Source organism: Trichomycterus rosablanca, chromosome 1 (assembly GCF_030014385.1).
Source record: "Trichomycterus rosablanca isolate fTriRos1 chromosome 1, fTriRos1.hap1, whole genome shotgun sequence".
Taxonomy (NCBI): Eukaryota; Metazoa; Chordata; class Actinopteri; order Siluriformes; family Trichomycteridae; genus Trichomycterus; species Trichomycterus rosablanca.
The window spans coordinates 12989671-13008373 of record NC_085988.1 but is presented as its reverse complement, the minus strand read 5'-3'; the positions used below and the strand labels follow the sequence as shown (position 1 = coordinate 13008373).

The following is an 18703-nucleotide window of genomic DNA, read 5'->3' as shown; positions in this document are numbered from 1 at the left end:
GTCCGGCATTTCCGGGTGGCGTCAGACCCACTGTGACCCTGATGGGGATGAAACGGTCGGCGTTATGATCTTGATAAGCGAGCCGTGGAAAGTTTTGGGATTTATTTCCGTGAGCGAGCGTCGTTATCACATCCGCGGCAGCAGAAGTGGCTGGCGCTGTGTTTCTTAGCAACCGAGCATCACGCAGCGGCGGTACGTGGATGCGGCTCGGTCCCCTCGACTCCGTCTTTATCAGCTTTACTCGCTCGTCTGCTTTCTGTTTTTAGCTTCCCGAGAAATAAATAAATATAAAAGCGACGCTCTGTAAGTTTAACCGTCGTGTTGCTCAAATATTTGCGGATCCACATTCGTCCTCAGAGCTTTATTTAATCTGCTGTTTAAACCAGACACATGGAATTAAAAATAATAATGAAACCGGTTGTTCTGCATACAGTTATAATCTACCTGACCAAAAATATGTGGACACCTGGTTTTTAACTGGTTTACATTAATACAGTCTCCACTTTCGATTTGAAGTTTGTCTGTAGGAATTTGTGCCCAGTCTGTTAAGAGGTTTGTAAGTTCAGGCACCAAGGTTTGATTTGAAGGCTTGGCCCACAGTCAGCATTCTAATTCAGCCCAGAGCTGATCAGTGGGGTTGAAATCAGAGGCATGACTTTTGCACCAAACTTCTCAGACCCTGTCTTACCCAGGGTCACAGTCACGCTGGAAAAGGAAGGGACCTTCCCCGAGCTGACGTCACAAAGTTTCAACGCATATAAGGGTCATTTTAGCAGGACGAGGCCAGGCTTCATTCTGTCTGGTTTGGTAGACACAGAGTGCTAGTGCTTGACAGGCCTGCCTGCAGTTCGAACCTTTCTCCTATTGCAGGGGTTTTCAAACCCTGGGCCGCGACCCCTGAGTGGGTAAAAATAACAAATATAAAGACAAAAATCATCAACAGATCTGAGACACTGGCGTTGACCCCCACCGGGCAACCAATATAAAACCTGAGACATCAGCACTCGCCTCCATGGACCATCATCAAACCTGAGTAACTGTGTGTGAGAGGCAGGACGACAACAACTTAACAACCCAGTTTATCCTGAATGTACGAAGCTACTTATAAAATGCCTGATCAAAAAGCACTTTTTTAGTCTAATATGAAATTTTAAGTGCTGAACACTGACAAATAATAATAATAATAATAAATTAATAATAATAATAGTAATAATAATAATAATAACAAAACAACAATAATAATAATGATATAATAATAATAATAATAAAATAATAATAATAATGAAATAATAACAATAATAATAATAATGATGTAATAATAATAATGGTATAATAATATTAATAATAATAATAATAATAATAATAATGCTAATAAAATAATAATAATAATAATAATAATAATAATAATAATAAAATAACAACAATAATAATAATAATGATTTAATAATAATAATAATAGTAATAATAATAATTATAATAATAAAATAAAATAATAATAATAAAATAATAACAATAATAATAATAATAATGATATAATAATATTAATAATAATAATAATAATAATAATAATAATAATAATAATTAACTAAACAAATTTTAACTTGTACACCAACCCCCTTGTGGAGGCTTAACGTTACACCCACCTTGTATACCACAGTGGGACCAGATTGCCACCAATTTCATCAATAAAGTATATTTTGTTTTGTGTTTCGATGTGTTGTCTGGGTCACAGTAAGAGAATCAGACAACAATAAGCAAGAATGGAGTAAAATTCCACTTACAAAACTGTAACAATTTGAATCCTCAGTTCCCAAAGCTTAAAAAAGTCTAAATAATAGGAACGATAATGGAACGCGAGGGGAACACGCCTTCAACACGTCCCAACTTTTCTGGAGTGTGTTGCAGGACAAATCACAGATTCTTCTTTTTTTTATTGCATGTCCCAACTTTTCCATAAATGAGGTTTCTACATGGACCAGTGGTCTTTTACCATGGTTGGTAACTAATCCCTTATGCTGGTAACTTTCCCCTAATGCTGTGAGGTCGAATATCCAACAATGATAAAACAAACAAACAAAACTGCTGGAACGTGAGTGACACTGTCCACAGTCAAGCAAGTGTTATAAAATTTTGCTTCTACTGCTTCTGCGGGGTGGCATGGTGCCTCAGAGCAAGAAGGTCCAGGGTTCGATTCCCGGAGCCATCCGGGTCCTTTGTGCATGTTCTCCTCGGGTCCTCTAGAAGCTCCGGTTTCCTCCCACAGTCCAAAAACATGCAAGTGAGGTGAACTGGAGATACTAAATTGTCCATGACTGTGTTTGATAAAACCTTGTGAACTGATGAGTCTTGTGTAATGAGTAACTAGCGTTACTGTCATGAATGTAACCAAAGTGTAAAACATGACGTTAAAATCCTGATAAATTATTAAATCTTCCTTTATGAGATCAACAATGAATTTCAATTATTTCTGAGCTGTAGCTTCTGTAAACGGCTCTTGGTCATACTTTCCAAAAACAAACTTATTCCAGTCATTTAGTCACGGAAAAAGGGGGGGGGGGGGGGGGGGGGTTAAAAAATGATAAAAATACACACACAAGACATCCATGTCCCTACATTTACATTTTCAACATTTAGCAGACACTTTTATCCAAAGCGACTTAAAGTACTGAGACAGTTTACAGTCTAAGCAATTGAGGGTTAAGGGCCTTGCTCAAGGGCCCAACAGTGGCAACCTGGCAGTGGTGAGGCTTTAACCAGCGACCTTTGGATTACTAGTCCAGTACCTTAACCACTAGGCTACAACTGCCCTGACAAGTGTATGTAAACTATTAACTCTTCTAGTTTTGTCCTTTAAACTTTAAACCTTCAGGTCCTTTAGCTCGTTACCAATCCAAATACTATTTAACGACTAATTCTGTTCCATCATAGTGCATGAATTAACCTGGCGGACTTCCATGTTCAGTCTATGTTTATGTAACGCTTCTTTATTTAATTGCTAATGGCTTTTTTCTCTTCATCTTGATGAATCTCAGTAGATAATGCGGTGTTTTGGCTCTGATCTGATAGCGGAGCTTTTATGGGGTTTTATCTGAGAGAATTTCCTCAAAGCCGACAGTATAATCCACCATAACGCTGCACTTATCGCCTCTAATGGCGTTCTCCACGTGGACGCCTGTTCTTTCAGCGTGGCGGCTTCTGTTACAGCTCGGCTGCTGAACCCCCATTCTGCTGGAAACCTTTGTGTCGTATTTTATGCTGATGTGCTGCATTATTTCGATATGATAAAAGTTTAGACAGGGTGTAAAAAAGCTGAAATAGAACAAATAATTCAACAACAATTTTTTTATATAATTTATGACTAGGGGCGTCAAAAAACAACAAACACAGACGATGCTCAGTAGGTACAAAGAGCATTTAAAAAAGCTTAGTCATTTATGAACAGGGGTGGGTTAAGGCTCACCAGGTTGTGAATAATTCATCAGTTTACAAACCCCAGATTTAAGAAAAGATGAAACTTTTAGTAAAACTCAGTAGAAAAAGAATCTGTGATTTGTTTTTGTTCTTGAATATTTATCGACATGTGCGGAGAGAAAAGAGTATCAGGATCTTAAAAGCTGAGAAATAATACGACCGCATCGAGGCTGGAGGCAAAATAGATTTAAGCTACCTTGTACCAGTGAGACAGCACGGTGGCTAAGTGGGTAGCACTGTCGCCTCACAGCAAGAAGGTCCTGGGTTTGATCCCCAGGTGGGGATTCTGTGTGGAGTTTGCATGTTCTCCCCATGTCCACGTGGGTTTTCCTCCGGGAGCTCCGGTTTCCTCCCACAGTCCAAAAACATGCAAGTGAGGTGAATTGGAGATACTAAATTGTTCATGACTGTGTTCAGTAGAAACTTGTGAACTGATGAATCTTGTGTAATGAGTAACTACCGTTCCTGTCATGAATGTAACTGAAGTGTAAAACGTTAAAATCCTAATAAATAAATAAATAAACCTTGTACCAGTGTGTTTTTGAAAGTTTAAGCATGCTAGGTGATGAAAAAAGGAAAGTCATGAACAGAGCATCCTGACAGTTGATTGAGCACAAATATATATTTATTATATTGAGTCCTTTCTGTTTGGAGTTTGCATGCTCTCCCCGTGTCTGCGTGGGTTTCCCCCGGGAGCTCCGGTTTCCTCCCACAGTCCAAAAACATGCAGTCAGGTGTTGTTGTGTGCCTTGCGCCCATTGAAAAGCTGAGATAGGCTCCAGCACCATCCACCCCCCTACACGACCCTGATTGGATAAGCAGTTAAGAAAGTGAGAGAGTGAGAAATGTTCATAAGAGGAGGATTCACCGAAAGATCAGTCTGTACAAGCGAGTAAGGCTCGTGACTTACCACGTATTAGAGGATTGTCAATCAGTTCAAAAAGAACAATCATTTAGATCTTTTACCATCCACCGTACGTAATATTTATTTAACGTAAAATAAAAACGGACCTTTTTCAGTTAGTTAATGCTAGAAAATAATGAACAAATCACAGATTCTTAGCGTTTGTAAAGACATTATATTTTATGGATTACAAAGTACTTAACCATCTACAGTGCATATCATCATCAAAAGATTCAGGAGCGCAAGAAAAATCTGTGTGTAAGGGAAAATGCCTCTTACAACATTACATTAGAAACACTCCTGCTTCAGTAACTGATCCACATTGCACTCAGGAATACTGAGTCAGTCACTGCATCTTTAAATGTGAGTAAGACTGTATTGTGCACAGCCATAGCAATAAGTCAACAACGTCCAGAAATGCCACCGACTTCTCTGGGCTGAAGCTTAACTAAAATGAACTGATGGACAGGGAAAATGTTTGTCTATGGAAATGTCACCCAATCCAGTGAAACGAGCTTTTGCAAGGTCAGGCAGTGATGTTTCACAACAGAATTATTTCTTTTATTTCATACATTTTACACATCTTTTAGCAACCAGTGTGGCTGAAACATGGGCGTTAGGGTACAAGTTTATTTGATTATAATTATTTTTCTCTGGGACCCATTTTTTTCAGCTCACGACCCCCCCAAGGGTTGCGACCCAGTGTTTAAGAAACCCTGTTTTTTGTTTATGAGAATTTTAACGTCATGTTTTACACTTTGGTTACATTCATGACAGGAACGGTAGTTACTCATTACACAAGATTCATCAGTTCACAAGGTTATATCAAACACAGTCATGGACAATTTAGTATCTCCAATTCACCTCACTTGCACGTCTTTGGACTGTGGGAGGAAACCGGAGCTCCCGGATGAAACCCACGCGGACACGGGGAGAACATGCAAACTCCACACAGAAAGGACCCGGACCGCCCCGCCTGGGGACCGAACCCAGGACCTTCTTGCTGTGAGGCGACAGTGCTACCCACTGAGCCACCGTGCCACCCCAAGAAACCCTGTTTTAACTAACAGTTTGGATCTATTTGAAGGCCTTTTTTAAATCCAAGGTGTTGATTACAGACGTCTGAGGTTTATCTGTATTTACTATTCAATGGAAATTGGCCGGGTAAAAACATGATTCATTACCTTCCTACTTGTAAACAAATTAAGATCTTAAAAATGAAGGTGGTGAAATAGCACATGTAGCACATGTAGTTGTAGATTCAGCTTACTGTAAGGTTACACTGTACTGGCTAGACACTTCTTCTGAAATCCTGAAGTCCTGACCCTATTATTTTTTTTTATTACGTTTCTCATATTTAATTTTCTACATGAATGTAAGAAGTTCTCTTTGTGTTGGCGTCTCTGACCTTTCCTATCAGCAGTTATCTGCCGGAGGATTGTGTCGGCTTTATTGTTCTCGGTGCGGAGCAGCGCTGATCCACGCTTGCTTTATTAAAGCTCAGCACTGCAGGACACGGCGCGTGTGGCGTGTCTGCATTTTTTATATAGTACTAGAAAAAGCTAAATCCTGATGCATTTAACCTCACTTATTCACTCTGTTTACACCCCGAGTTCATCTCAACTCAACACACTTACATACACACTTACGCTCAGACATACTTATATACACATACATGATATACACATACATACTTTTGTTTCAGTAGAGAAACAAATGGACTACAGTCAGTAATTGTAGAACTACAAAGTGCTTCTATATGGTAAGTGGAGCTGATGAAATGGACAGTGAGTGTAGAAACAAGGAGGTGGTTTTATGTTATTGTTGATCGGTATGTGTGTGTGTGTGCATTTCTGAATACCAGTCTGAATATTGTGGACAGTTCAGGTTCAGCTACTTATCAGATGTAGTTAAAATATGCTATGAATGTCTTTTCGAAAATTTATAATTAAAATGTAACACAAGTGAACGGCAGTTATCCATTAGGCTGCAATTATGAATGTAATACTACAAGTGTGTGTGTGGTGGGGGGTTTAAGATGGAGCTTAGCGTGTCTCTCCGTGTGAAAACCCAACCCTGTCAGGTAATAAGAAGCGGCCGCTGATCGGACATGTGTCGGAGGGTTCATGTGGTTATCTGGTTCTCCTTGATCAGGCTGACAGCGGATTCACTATTGGGAATCGGCAATGACTAGATCGGGAGAGAAAGGGAAAGAATCCAGAAAGAATTGTGCTCAGTCGCTTCATGTCTGAATTCCAGTTCACCGACTCTGCTGATTTACAGTATGTAGGTCTTGAACACGCTATTAAATAAAACCTGCACCGCTAAATCATCGGCAGCAGTTTGATAGCAGTTTCTCCTACAATTACTGTACGCTGCCCTAACGCTTCTCGGGACGTCGTAAACGTGGACGCGGTCACAGTCGGTCGCTGAACGGCGTGTGAAACGTGAGACCAGGAGATGATGGACGACCTGTTTTTATAAAGCACTTGGACGGAGAAGCGAACTCCTGTTCTCTGCAGAGATCAATTATACATCGATGTTCTGTCACATCCCATAACGTTTATATGAAGTGGATTTGTTTCAGTGTGTGTGTGTGTGTGTGTGTGTGTGTGTGTGTGTGTGTGTGTACTCGAGTTTCTCTATAAGTTATTCACAGAGCAGTGTGTAACTACATTTAGCTACTTTAGACTATGGAACACATGCACCAGTGATGAACATACTGGAAAGGTTGCTGGTTCAAATCCCCCCCACACCAAGCTGCCAATGTTCGGGCTTTGATCTATGCCCTTAGTTTCTTGTCTCAGCACTTCAATCATTTATTGTTTTATAGGCTGCACTCACCATGCAGATCAACTTTGTGGGTATACATTTACTGACTGTAGACCAGGCATTGCTCTGTACACCGTCATCCTCTTTGTATCCCATTTATCGATCCCCATAAGACCAACACTAAACAGATGTTTGGGTGGTTACTATGATTTTACCATGTTAGTACACCACTAGATGCAGCAGTGTTGTTGGGATTTTAAAAACTCCAGCAGCGCTGCTGTGTGTGATCCACTCATACCAGCACAACACACACTAACACGCCACCACCATGTCAGTGTCACTGCAGTGCTGAGAATGATCCACCACCTAAATAATACCTGCTCTGTGGTGGTCCTGGGAGAGTCCTGACCATTGAAGAACAGCATGAAAGCAGGTTAAAAAAGCATGTAGAGAAACAGATGGACTACAGTCAGTAATTGTAGAACTACAAAGTGCTGCTATGTGGTAAGTGGAGCTGATAAAATGGGCAGTGAGTGTAGAAACAAGGAGGTGGTCATAATGTAACAGATGCAACAGGTCTGTTTTAATTCTTTTTGATGACTAAAGTCATATTTTATATACTTTAAACACCTGCAGCATCAACAACGTCATCTACAACATGCTTTATCTGAAACATCAGCGACACCACAAAGTGAAGCAAAGTTTTGAACCAGCAGATTGCGTGCTCAGAACAACCACGGACCATTATTAATTATTAACAGCCACTTCTTTTGAGAAAAAGGTCTGATAAATGATTAATAAAGGAAATGCAACAACATTAATGGAACGATAAAATATTAAATTTTTGTGTATTAAATAATGGGAAAAAAATATAACAACCCCACTTCTCTTTGTTGCTTTAACAGCCTGTATCTTTCTGGAGAGGCCTTTCATAAGATTTCTGGCTTTAGGCACTTATGCACAGAAAGATTTGGCTCACAGTCGGCATTCTATTTCATACTTATTTTATCGATGGGCGTGGCTAAACCATCTTAACTATATATGGTGCATGTATCAAATCTGATTTATATTAGTGACACGGTGGCTCGTTGGGTAGCACTGTCGCCTCACAGCAAGAAGGTCCTGGGTTCGATTCCCAGGTGGAGCGATATGGGTCCTTTCTGTGTGGTTTGCATGTTCTTCCCGTGTCTACGTCCAAAGACATGCAGGCTGTGGTTGACTGGCGACCTTTGCAGCGTGTTTCCTGCCTTTCACCCAGTGAATTGTACCCACCACGACCCTGAATAGGATAAAGCGGTGGTTAAACAAGCACTAAATGAATGAATAATCATTTATGTTGGCTCCCAACAAGCTCCTAGTCTGGTGTCACAATAATTTCGGCCATATGGTGTAGAAATAAGTAGACACATATTTTTATGATGCTATGATGTATACACATGTGCTTTGAATGAACAAGTGGGGCGACTGAACCCAGTTTGAGCTTCTCGTCAGTTCAGATTGGTATGGTGTGGTTGCTCAGTGGTTAGGATACTTGACTATTAATCCAAAGGTTGCCAGTTCAAGCCCCATCATCGCCAAGTTGCCACTGTTGGACCCCTGAGTAAGGCCCTTAACCTTCAGTTGCTCAAATTGCATTGAATGATAGTTGTAAGTCGCTTTGCATCATGAATTCAGCCTCATTCATCAGGAACAGCTGCTCAGATCTTGTTCAGCTCCAGTCTGACAGGCAGCTTTCCAGTCTTTTTCCAGATTTTTGCCCAGTCGCAGATACACACACACACACACGACTGCTGAAACATCTGTATGTGCGGTCTGAAGCATACACAGATGTTGTTCTGGTGATAACGCTGCTCTTTCTCTCCTCCTGTACAGAGAAGTTATTCGGAGAGTTCGTGAGCTGGGACATGGACGAGGCTCAGTCTCGTCTTCCTCTCAAACCAGGCCAGGCTCTCACCGTCACCGTCAACATCCGGGCCAAACTGGACTTCTCGGGTCAGGAGAACCTGCTCCAGGATCTCAACGACGGTCAGAACACACACACACACACACACACCATTTAAACACATAATTCACCTAACAAAGCTGTAAACATTCAAATTCCTAGTCTAATGGTTAATATATTGGACTGGTAATCAGAAGGTTGCTGGTTTAAGCCCCACTACTGCCAGGCTGTCAATATACATCTTTGCTCACATCACATCACCATGGACTTACAGGCTACTATTCCAGAAAGACCCCCTTACTCCAGAGCTGGAGGTTAACCTACTGGACTATCAATAGGTAGGTTCAAGCCCCGATTCCACTGTTGGGCCCCTGAGCAAGGCCCTTAATAGCTTGCACTGTATTCTGTCACAAATGCCACTGATGTGAAGAAAACATGGCAGCAGGAGCCTTTAGTTCCATTTAGGAATCAGCACCCTTTTCACCATAGAACTCTCATCCCTCCTCTGCACATGCTCAGACCATCTCAACCTCCAAACATCCTACCTGAGCTGTGTCTCAGTCTACTAACTAACAAAGCAATGAAGACCCCGCCCCTTTTTTAGTCCTGTCTTGTTCCACCCAGCAGACTTTATTGGCTGGTTTTGTCTGCTGCAGGCACTGCCAATTGTGCCCATTAAGGGGCGCCCAGTCGGCTGGTAGCAGAGCTGCGATTTAAACTCTGATTAAGAATCCCAGCGCTGTTATGCTAGCAGAATATCCCACTGTGCCACCTGGGCGCCCACGCCTTTCTAATCCTGTCCACTCTCGTCACTGCCAGCGAGGATCTCAGCATCTTCATCTCTGCCACCTCCAGCTTCCTCTCCTTTCAGACAGACAGACTGACAGACTGACAGATATAGATAGATAGATATAGACAGACAGATATAAACAGACAGACAGGCAGATAGGTAGACAGACAGACAAATAGACAGACATACAAATAGATAGATAGTCAGATAGATAGATAGATAGATAGATAGATAGATAGATAGACAGACAGACAGACAGACAGACAGACAGACAGACAGACAGATATGTAAACAGACAGATAGATAGATATAGACACAGACAGATAGATAGATAGATAGATAGATAGATAGATGATGGATAGATAGATAGATAGATAGATAGATAGATAGATAGATAGATAGATAGATAGATAGATAGATAGATAGATGATGGATAGATAGATAGATAGATAGATAGATAGATAGATAGATAGATAGATAGATAGATAGATAGATGATGGATAGATAGATAGATAGATAGATAGATAGATAGATAGATAGATAGATAGATAGATAGATGATGGATAGATAGATAGATAGATAGATAGATAGATAGATAGATAGATAGATAGATAGATAGATAGATAGATATTTACATTTTCAGCATTTGGCAGATGCTTTTATCAAAAGCAACTTGCAGTATTGTGACACTATACAGTCTGAGCAATTGAGGGTTAAGGGCCTTGCTCAAGGGCCCAACAGCAGCAACCTGGCAGTTGTGGGGTTTGAACCAGCGACCTTCTGATTACTTGTCCAGTACCTTAATCACTAGGCTACCCTCATTATATAGACAGACAGACAGATAGATAGATAAACAGTATCCTCTCCTGAATTTGAGTCACTTTTTAACATAACAGGCCTCACTACTACTCACTACTCCACATCACTCCTGCACTCTCATCATCTCAATACTAGACTCTCCATCACTTAAAAATGCACAATAAACTCACGAACTGAGAAAATGAAGCGTTTTTTATCATCCAGTCTCTAAAAGTGTGTGTATGTAAACTTTAGAGTTCAGTTCAGCACCAGTTGCTGTTTCTTAGAAACTGGAAGCACTAGACAGACTCAGTAACCTTTCTAACAAGACAGCGTGAGGCCGCTAACAAGAGACGGACGAAACAGCCATCAGGAGACATGCAGGAAGAAGACAGGAGACGAGAGCTGTTTCATTACCAAGGGTGCAAAAAAAAAGGACTGGTGTGTGTGTGTGTGTGTGTGTGAGGAATCTAAACGCAATCGGTACTTTCAGGTTAGGGCAGCTGGAATGTCGTTGCTGTGATTTACATATTAGTTTCAGAAATGATGTAAGAATTCAGGATGAATTTTCGTCTGGGCGAGTCGAGATGGTCTCTGACTCCTGATAAAGACGTAAAATGAATCACTCCGCTCCAAACGCACGATAAGGATGTGAGGTCAGACGGGCGCTGGCACAGCGCGACTTTGGCTCGGCTGGAAATAGCTTCAGCTGTGATGATGTCATTCTTTAACAGAGCAATAAACCCGATGCCCCGACCAGCAGACGTCATCTACGTGGCACCTGAATCATTTTTACCGTCTCGGATTGTGTGGTTTTTTTGCTCGGGTCAGCGCGTGCCGTGATTATCCGTGCTCTGGAGGGAGTGGACGGAGGTTCATGCATTATTCAGGCTGTAAGTTATGTTGTTGGGTTCATTCGGTTATACGATTCACTCCGCTCGTACGGACCCGCGCGTACCCACCGACCCGCCGTCGTTAATGCCGAGAACGTTCGTCTCTTCGGACGACCGAACCTTGGAATACGATTTGAAATTCAGACCTGACTCGGTTCAAGGAGAACGATCACGCTTTAGTTCAGTTAGTTTATTTAGGTCTCTCACTAAACGTACAAACTGGCCAAATGTGTGTGTACACTTCCAGTTTTAATTACTACGCTAATGAGGGTTTTCTAACAGGTGTATGAGATAGACAGACAGACAGACAGACAGACAGACAGACAGATATATAGACAGACACAGACAGAAAGACAGACTGACAAATAGATAAACATTTAGACAGATGGACAGGTAGACATTTAGACAAACATACAGATATATAGATAGACAGACAGACGTAGAGACGGATAGATGATATATACTGTAGATAGATAGATAGATAGATAGATAGATAGATAGATAGATAGATAGATAGATAGATAGATAGATAGATTGATTGATTGATTGATTGATTGATAGATAGCTATGCAGACAGACAGACTGACAGGTAGACATATAGACATACAGGCAGATATATAGATAGACAAACAGATGGAGAGACAGAAAGAGATAGAAAGCTATGCAGACAGGCAGACTGACAGACAGACAGATAGATATACAGAGAGACAGAGAGAAAGATAGATAGCTTTGCAGACAGACAGACAGGCACACAGACAGACAGACAGATAGATAGATAGATAGATAGATAGACAGGCAGACAGACTGACAGACTGACAGGTAGACATATAGACATACAGACAGATAAATAGATAGACAGACAGACAGATGGAGAGACTGAGAGAGATATAGATAGATAGCTATGCAGACAGACAGGCACACAGACAGACAGACAGATAGATAGATAGAGATAGCTATACAGATGGACAGACAGATAGAAAGATAGATATATACAGTGCCTTGCAAAAGTATTCAGCCCCCTTGAACTTTTCAACCTTTTGCCACATTTCAGGCTTCAAACATAACGATATGAAATTGTAATTTTTTGTGAAGAATCAACAACAAGTGGGACACAATCGTGAAGTGGAACGAAATTTATTGGATATTTTAAACTTTTTTTAGAAATAAAAAACTAAAAAGTGGGGCGTGCAATATTATTCAGCCCCTTTACTTTCAGTGCAGCAAACTCACTCCAGAAGTTCAGTGAGGATCTCTGAATGATCCAATGTTGACCTAAATGACTGATGGTGATAAATAGAATCCACCTGTGTGTAATCAAGTCTCCGTATAAATGCACCTGCTCTGTGACAGTCTCAGAGTTCTGTTTAAAGCGCAGAGAGCATCATGAAGACCAAGGAACACACCAGGCAGGTCCGAGATACTGTTGTGGAGAAGTTTAAAGCCGGATTTGGATACAAAAAGATTTCCCAAGCTTTAAACATCTCAAGGAGCACTGTGCAAGCGATCATATTGAAATGGAAGGAGTATCAGACCACTGCAAATCTACCAAGACCCGGCCGTCCCTCTAAACTTTCAGCTCAAACAAGGAGAAGACTGATCAGAGATGCAGCCAAGAGGCCCATGATCACTCTGAATGAACTGCAGAGATCTACAGCTGAGGTGGGAGACTCTGTCCATAGGACACAATCAGTCGTACACTGCACAAATCTGGCCTTTATGGAAGAGTGGCAAGAAGAAAGCCATTTCTCAAAGATATCTATAAAAAGTCACCTGGGAGACACACCAAACATGTGGAAGAAGGTGCTCTGGTCAGATGAAACCAAAATCGAACTTTTTGGCCACAATGCAAAACGTTATGTTTGGCGTAAAAGCAACACAGCTCATCACCCTGAACACACCATCCCCACTGTCAAACATGGTGGTGGCAGCATCATGGTTTGGGCCTGCTTTTCTTTAGCAGGGACAGGGAAGATGGTTAAAATTGATGGGAAGATGGATGGAGCCAAATACAGGACCATTCTGGAAGAAAACCTGTTGCAGTCTGCAAAAGACCTGAGACTGGGACGGAGATTTATCTTCCAACAAGACAATGATCCAAAACATAAAGCAAAATCTACAATGGAATGGTTCACAAATAAACGTATCCAGGTGTTAGAATGGCCAAGTCAAAGTCCAGACCTGAATCCCATCGAGAATCTGTGGAAAGAGCTGAAAACTGCTGTTCACAAACGCTCTCCATCCAACCTCACTGAGCTCGAGCTGTTTTGCAAGGAAGAATGGGCAAAAATTTCTGTCTCTCGATGTGCAAAACTGATAGAGACATACCCCAAGCGACTTGCAGCTGTAATCGCAGCAAAAGGAGGCGCTACAAAGTATTAACGCAAGGGGGCTGAATAATATTGCACGCCCCACTTTTCAGTTTTTTATTTCTAAAAAAAGTTTAAAATATCCAATAAATTTCGTTCCACTTCACGATTGTGTCCCACTTGTTGTTGATTCTTCACAAAAAATTACAATTTCATATCGTTATGTTTGAAGCCTGAAATGTGGCAAAAGGTTGAAAAGTTTAAGGGGGCTGAATACTTTTGCAAGGCACTGTATACAGACATACATAGAGACAGACAGACAGACAGATATACAGACAGACAGACGACAGACAAATAGATATAGATAGCTAGACAGACAGATAGATAGATAGATAGATAGATAGATAGATAGATAGATAGATAGATAGATAGACAGACAGACAGACAGACAGACAGACAGACAGACAGACAGACAGACAGATAGATAGACAGACAAGATCACAGTCAATCACTCTCACTCTGGAGCTCCATGCAAGATCTCACCTGGTGGGGTAAGAATGATTCTGAGAAAGGTGAGGTCAGTCCAGAATTACACGGGAGGAGCTTGTCAATAATCTCATGGGAGCTGGGAGCAGAGAAATGCTGGATATGACCCCAAGAACACCATCCCCACCGGGCATTTCTTTGCCTCCAAACATGGCGAGGGGAGTTGATGCCAAAGAGCTCAGCGCTGAGTCAGATTATCACTCAGATTTAAGGTGCCTCAGTAGGAGCATTTTAAGGGATCTAAGATCTAAGAATTTAGACACGCCTTCTTCTCGGGAGAGTAGGTTGAAGTAAAATGCGTCTTTTGGACAGTCCCCTAGTGTACGTATGAAGATATAAGGGCAGAGCAGTAACTGACCCTTGGCAGCGTCCACTTTTCACTTGAGAGCCGTGTGTAATAGGTTACAGCTGTAAAACCAGTACTAAAGCTGATTAATGGATGCTGCGCTGTCAGGGCTGCTGATTAGGATACGCCGTGCTCTAGAATGAGCTTTTAGAAGCACATTTATTACAGTACATGGCCAAAAGTATGTGGACATTACAAAAAATCAGACTTTATGGGCCAAGTATGCTCACACACACACACACACACAAGGAATTTGACACGGACGGAACATGAAGCCTTGTACCGTCGCTGGATGTTCTGGGTATATTGTAGCTTCCATTTGTTCTATCATTTTAATCAACAGGGTCCATGAAATGAATCACATTTTCCCTTGTCGTATCCTAAGGCAAGCAAACCCCAAATGTTCCTCCCCGCCTCCTTCTCCACCCACCCTAAAGCCTGACAGCTCTCATGTTTTTAATCCTGAGACCTGAAGCACATCTTCCCTGCTTGATTATAACCAACACGTCTCCTTCATCTACAAGATACTGTCTGTGGTTTACAAATGCATCTGATCTAACTGCTGATTCATTTTATTAGTGTGTGATGATACTTACTGAATTCTAAACTGGTCTGATCACTGCAGTCACACTGAGAAAGATACACCGATCAGCCATAACATTAAAACCACCTCCTTGTTTCTACACTCACTGTCCATTTTATCAGCTCCACTTACCATATAGAAGCACTTTGTAGTTCTACAATTACTGACTGTAGTCCATCTGTTTCTCTACATGCTTTGTTATCCCCCTTTCACCCTGTTCTTTAATGGTCAGGACTCTCACAGGACCACTACAGAGCAGGTATTATTTAGGTGTTGGATCATTCTCAGCACTGCAGTGACACTGACATGGTGGTGGTGTGTTAGTGTGTGTTGTGCTGGTATGAGTGGATCAGACACAGCAGCGCTGCTGGAGTTTTTAAACACCTTACTGTCACTGCTGGACTGAGAAAAGTCCACCTACCAAAAATATCCAGCCAACAGCGCCCCGTGGGCAGCGTCCTGTGACCACTGATGAAGGTCTAGAAGATGACCGACTCAAACAGCAGCAATAGATGAGCGATCGTCTCTGACTTTACATCTACAAGGTAGATGTACCAAGTAGGTAGGAGTGTCTAATAGAGTGGACAGTGAGTGGACACGGTATTTAAAATCTCCAGCAGCGCTGCTGTGTCTGATCCACTCATACCAGCACAACACACACTAACACACCACCACCATGTCAGTGTCACTGCAGTGCTGAGAATCATCCACCACCTAAATAATACCTGCTCTGTGGTGGTCCTGACCATTGAAGAACAGGGTGAAAGGGGGCTAAGAAAGTATGTAGAGAAACAGATGGACTACAGTCAGTAATTGTAGAACTACAAAGTGCTTCTATATGGTAAGTGGAGCTGATAAAATGGACAGTGAGATGGTTTTAATGTTATGGCTGATCGGTGTATTTCTAGGATTTATTTCACTTCTATTCAACCTGTTTAGTCACTTTGATGCTTTAATAGTTCCTAACACAAACGCACTGACTTTTTAAAGGAGGCTGTAAAATATAACATTTGTTTACTCTGCATGATTCTGTTTCCATATCATCATCGCCGGAAGCTGAATGTCGATCAGACGGATTCGTGTCTGGAGGCTGATTAGATTAGCAGTTATAATAAAAGCTACATGGATAACTTGTACTAATAAGAAATGTGGTCGTATCACCTCGTTTAATGCAGATTCTCTGCACTGACGGAAAATAAACGTCCCAATTATAAATTCCTGCCATGTTAATCTCATAAAATGTAAACAACTATGTGATAACATTAACGTGAATCCTGAATCAATCAATGATTAAGGCGTAGGGATGGCAGGCGTAGGAGCTTGAGGGCCTCAGAGTGACAAGAGTATTGTAGTATTGTATCTAAAACAGAAGGCACTGGTAGGTGTCCGAATAGGAGCATTAAACTGTGGACCATCTTTATTAATGGAATATGAGCATGCATGGCTTAGGAAGGCAGCTTGAGGGTTTCAGAATGGCAAGAGCAGGAACATTTGGTCCTTAGTCTAGCTGGTAGGCCTCAGAACGGCTGGAGTAGGAGCTAGTGCCACTCAGGATTGGAGTATGAACCTGTGGACCGTTTTGTGGCTGGAAGATTTGGTTTGAAGTCTAGCAGGAGCATGAGCCTTAAGAGTGACAAGGTGTATGCTATTGTATCTCCAAGAGTAGGAGCAGCTAGGCCTCAGGAAGGCTGGAGCAGGAGCTAGTGGCACTCGGGATTGGAGTATGAACCTTTGTGGGCATTTGGTATTAATGGAGTATGATCATGTAGGCCTTTGGACGGCACATGTAGGAGCTTGGGGCTGGAACATTTGGTTTAAAGTATAGCAGGAGTATGATATTGTATCTCCAGGAGTAGAAGTTGGTAGGCTTCAGGAGGGCAGGAGTAGGGGCTACTGTATATAGTGGAAGCCGGGATTGGTAGATGAACATGAAGACGTTTGGTTTTGTGGACCTTACACTAGCCAGAGGAACGTCTAGGCCTCATGATGGTAGCTGCGATAGCTCATGCTCTTGTGGTCAAGCGGTCGTACAGGAGGTTTCTGACCTCTGAATAATCCTCTGTGAGCACGGCGTATGGCGGCGGGTCGAGTGGGCGTGTACAGCTGTGCGTGATCTTCATAAGGTTGTGTGTGCACATGGTGTTGACTCTGCAGGTCCATCTGTGCAGGATATTGAAGCAGCGGTGTTGAGTTTACAGTGATCTCCTGTCGCACCGCACACGCGTGTTTGCGCGGTCCATTGTTCTGCCCGCGGCTCAGAGATAAGAACACACGGCGCGCTGTTTACGCTCGTGATGAGGTCCAGCCAGCGTCCAGGGCTGACTGATCTTTCTATTTCTGGAGCTGATGGACGGATAGCGAGAGACGCAGAGACACGAGTATAATTGCTTCTGCTTTATTGCAACAAAACAACGGCAATAAAGCAAACGCTGAACTGAACGGGATGAGCGAAGATGAGAGGAGTGTTGTTCTGATACACAGTAAGCTCAAAAGTATGTGGACACCTCGTATTATTGAGTTAAGTGAGGTCTGTAAAGACGTGGGTCTGTCCGAAAGCCTAGTGATCTCTCTACATAGACGCATTTTACATCATCCTACACTCCCGAGAAGAAGGCGTGTCTAAATTCTTAGATTCCTTAAATGACATCAATGAACTTTTTTGGCAAAAGATGTCTATCAAGCTTATGGTCAGGTGTCCATATATTTTTGGCCATATAGTGTAATTATACACACTGTAAAGCCTTTTTCGTCTGATGTAGCTGTCAGTTTTTTCCACTCAGTTCATTCTCTAGAACAGTGTAAGCTCAGTGGGGCTTCAAATCTCGACTCAGTCGGTCCCCTGAGCGCGGCTCTTTATCCTCTCAGCTTAGCGGAAGCGTATAATTGCTGACCCCGCACTGACCCTGACATTCAAATAAACTGGAATATGTGAAGAACATAATTTGACTACTGTTTTAATATATGAATACATGTATATATTATATTAAAGGTGTTTTTCTTCTTCTTTATGAGCATAATTGTACACTATATAACACTAACAAACCAGTAACATGTGCACATAACAATCACGACAATAACACAACAAACAAACAGTCCAATTATTTTAAACATCCGGATTATCTTTGGCCATCCCTGCGGTCACTGTTTTTTTTTTATTTATTTTTTTTTTAATCTATTTTCCCCCTCTTTTTTCCCCAATTTCCCCCCCTAATTTAGTCGTGTCCAATTACCCTGATTGCGTCCTCTATACTGATTCGACCCTCCACCGCTGACTGAGGACGCCCCCTCCGGCACGTACAGTCAGTACAGACTGCATTTTTCACCTGCACGAGTCGAGTTCATACACTTGACG

At 41.8% G+C, this 18703-nt stretch overlaps 1 protein-coding gene across 1 annotated transcript in view; it reads left to right on the top strand.

Moving 5' to 3' along the window:
• trappc9 (trafficking protein particle complex subunit 9) overlaps positions 1 to 18703 on the top strand; it is a 344576-nt gene that overhangs the window by 143728 nt on the left and 182145 nt on the right. The window contains exon 16 of the mRNA XM_063018274.1: positions 9020 to 9172. Within this exon, the coding sequence (XP_062874344.1) occupies positions 9020 to 9172 (153 nt within the window). The remainder of the gene's footprint in view (positions 1 to 9019; positions 9173 to 18703) is intronic.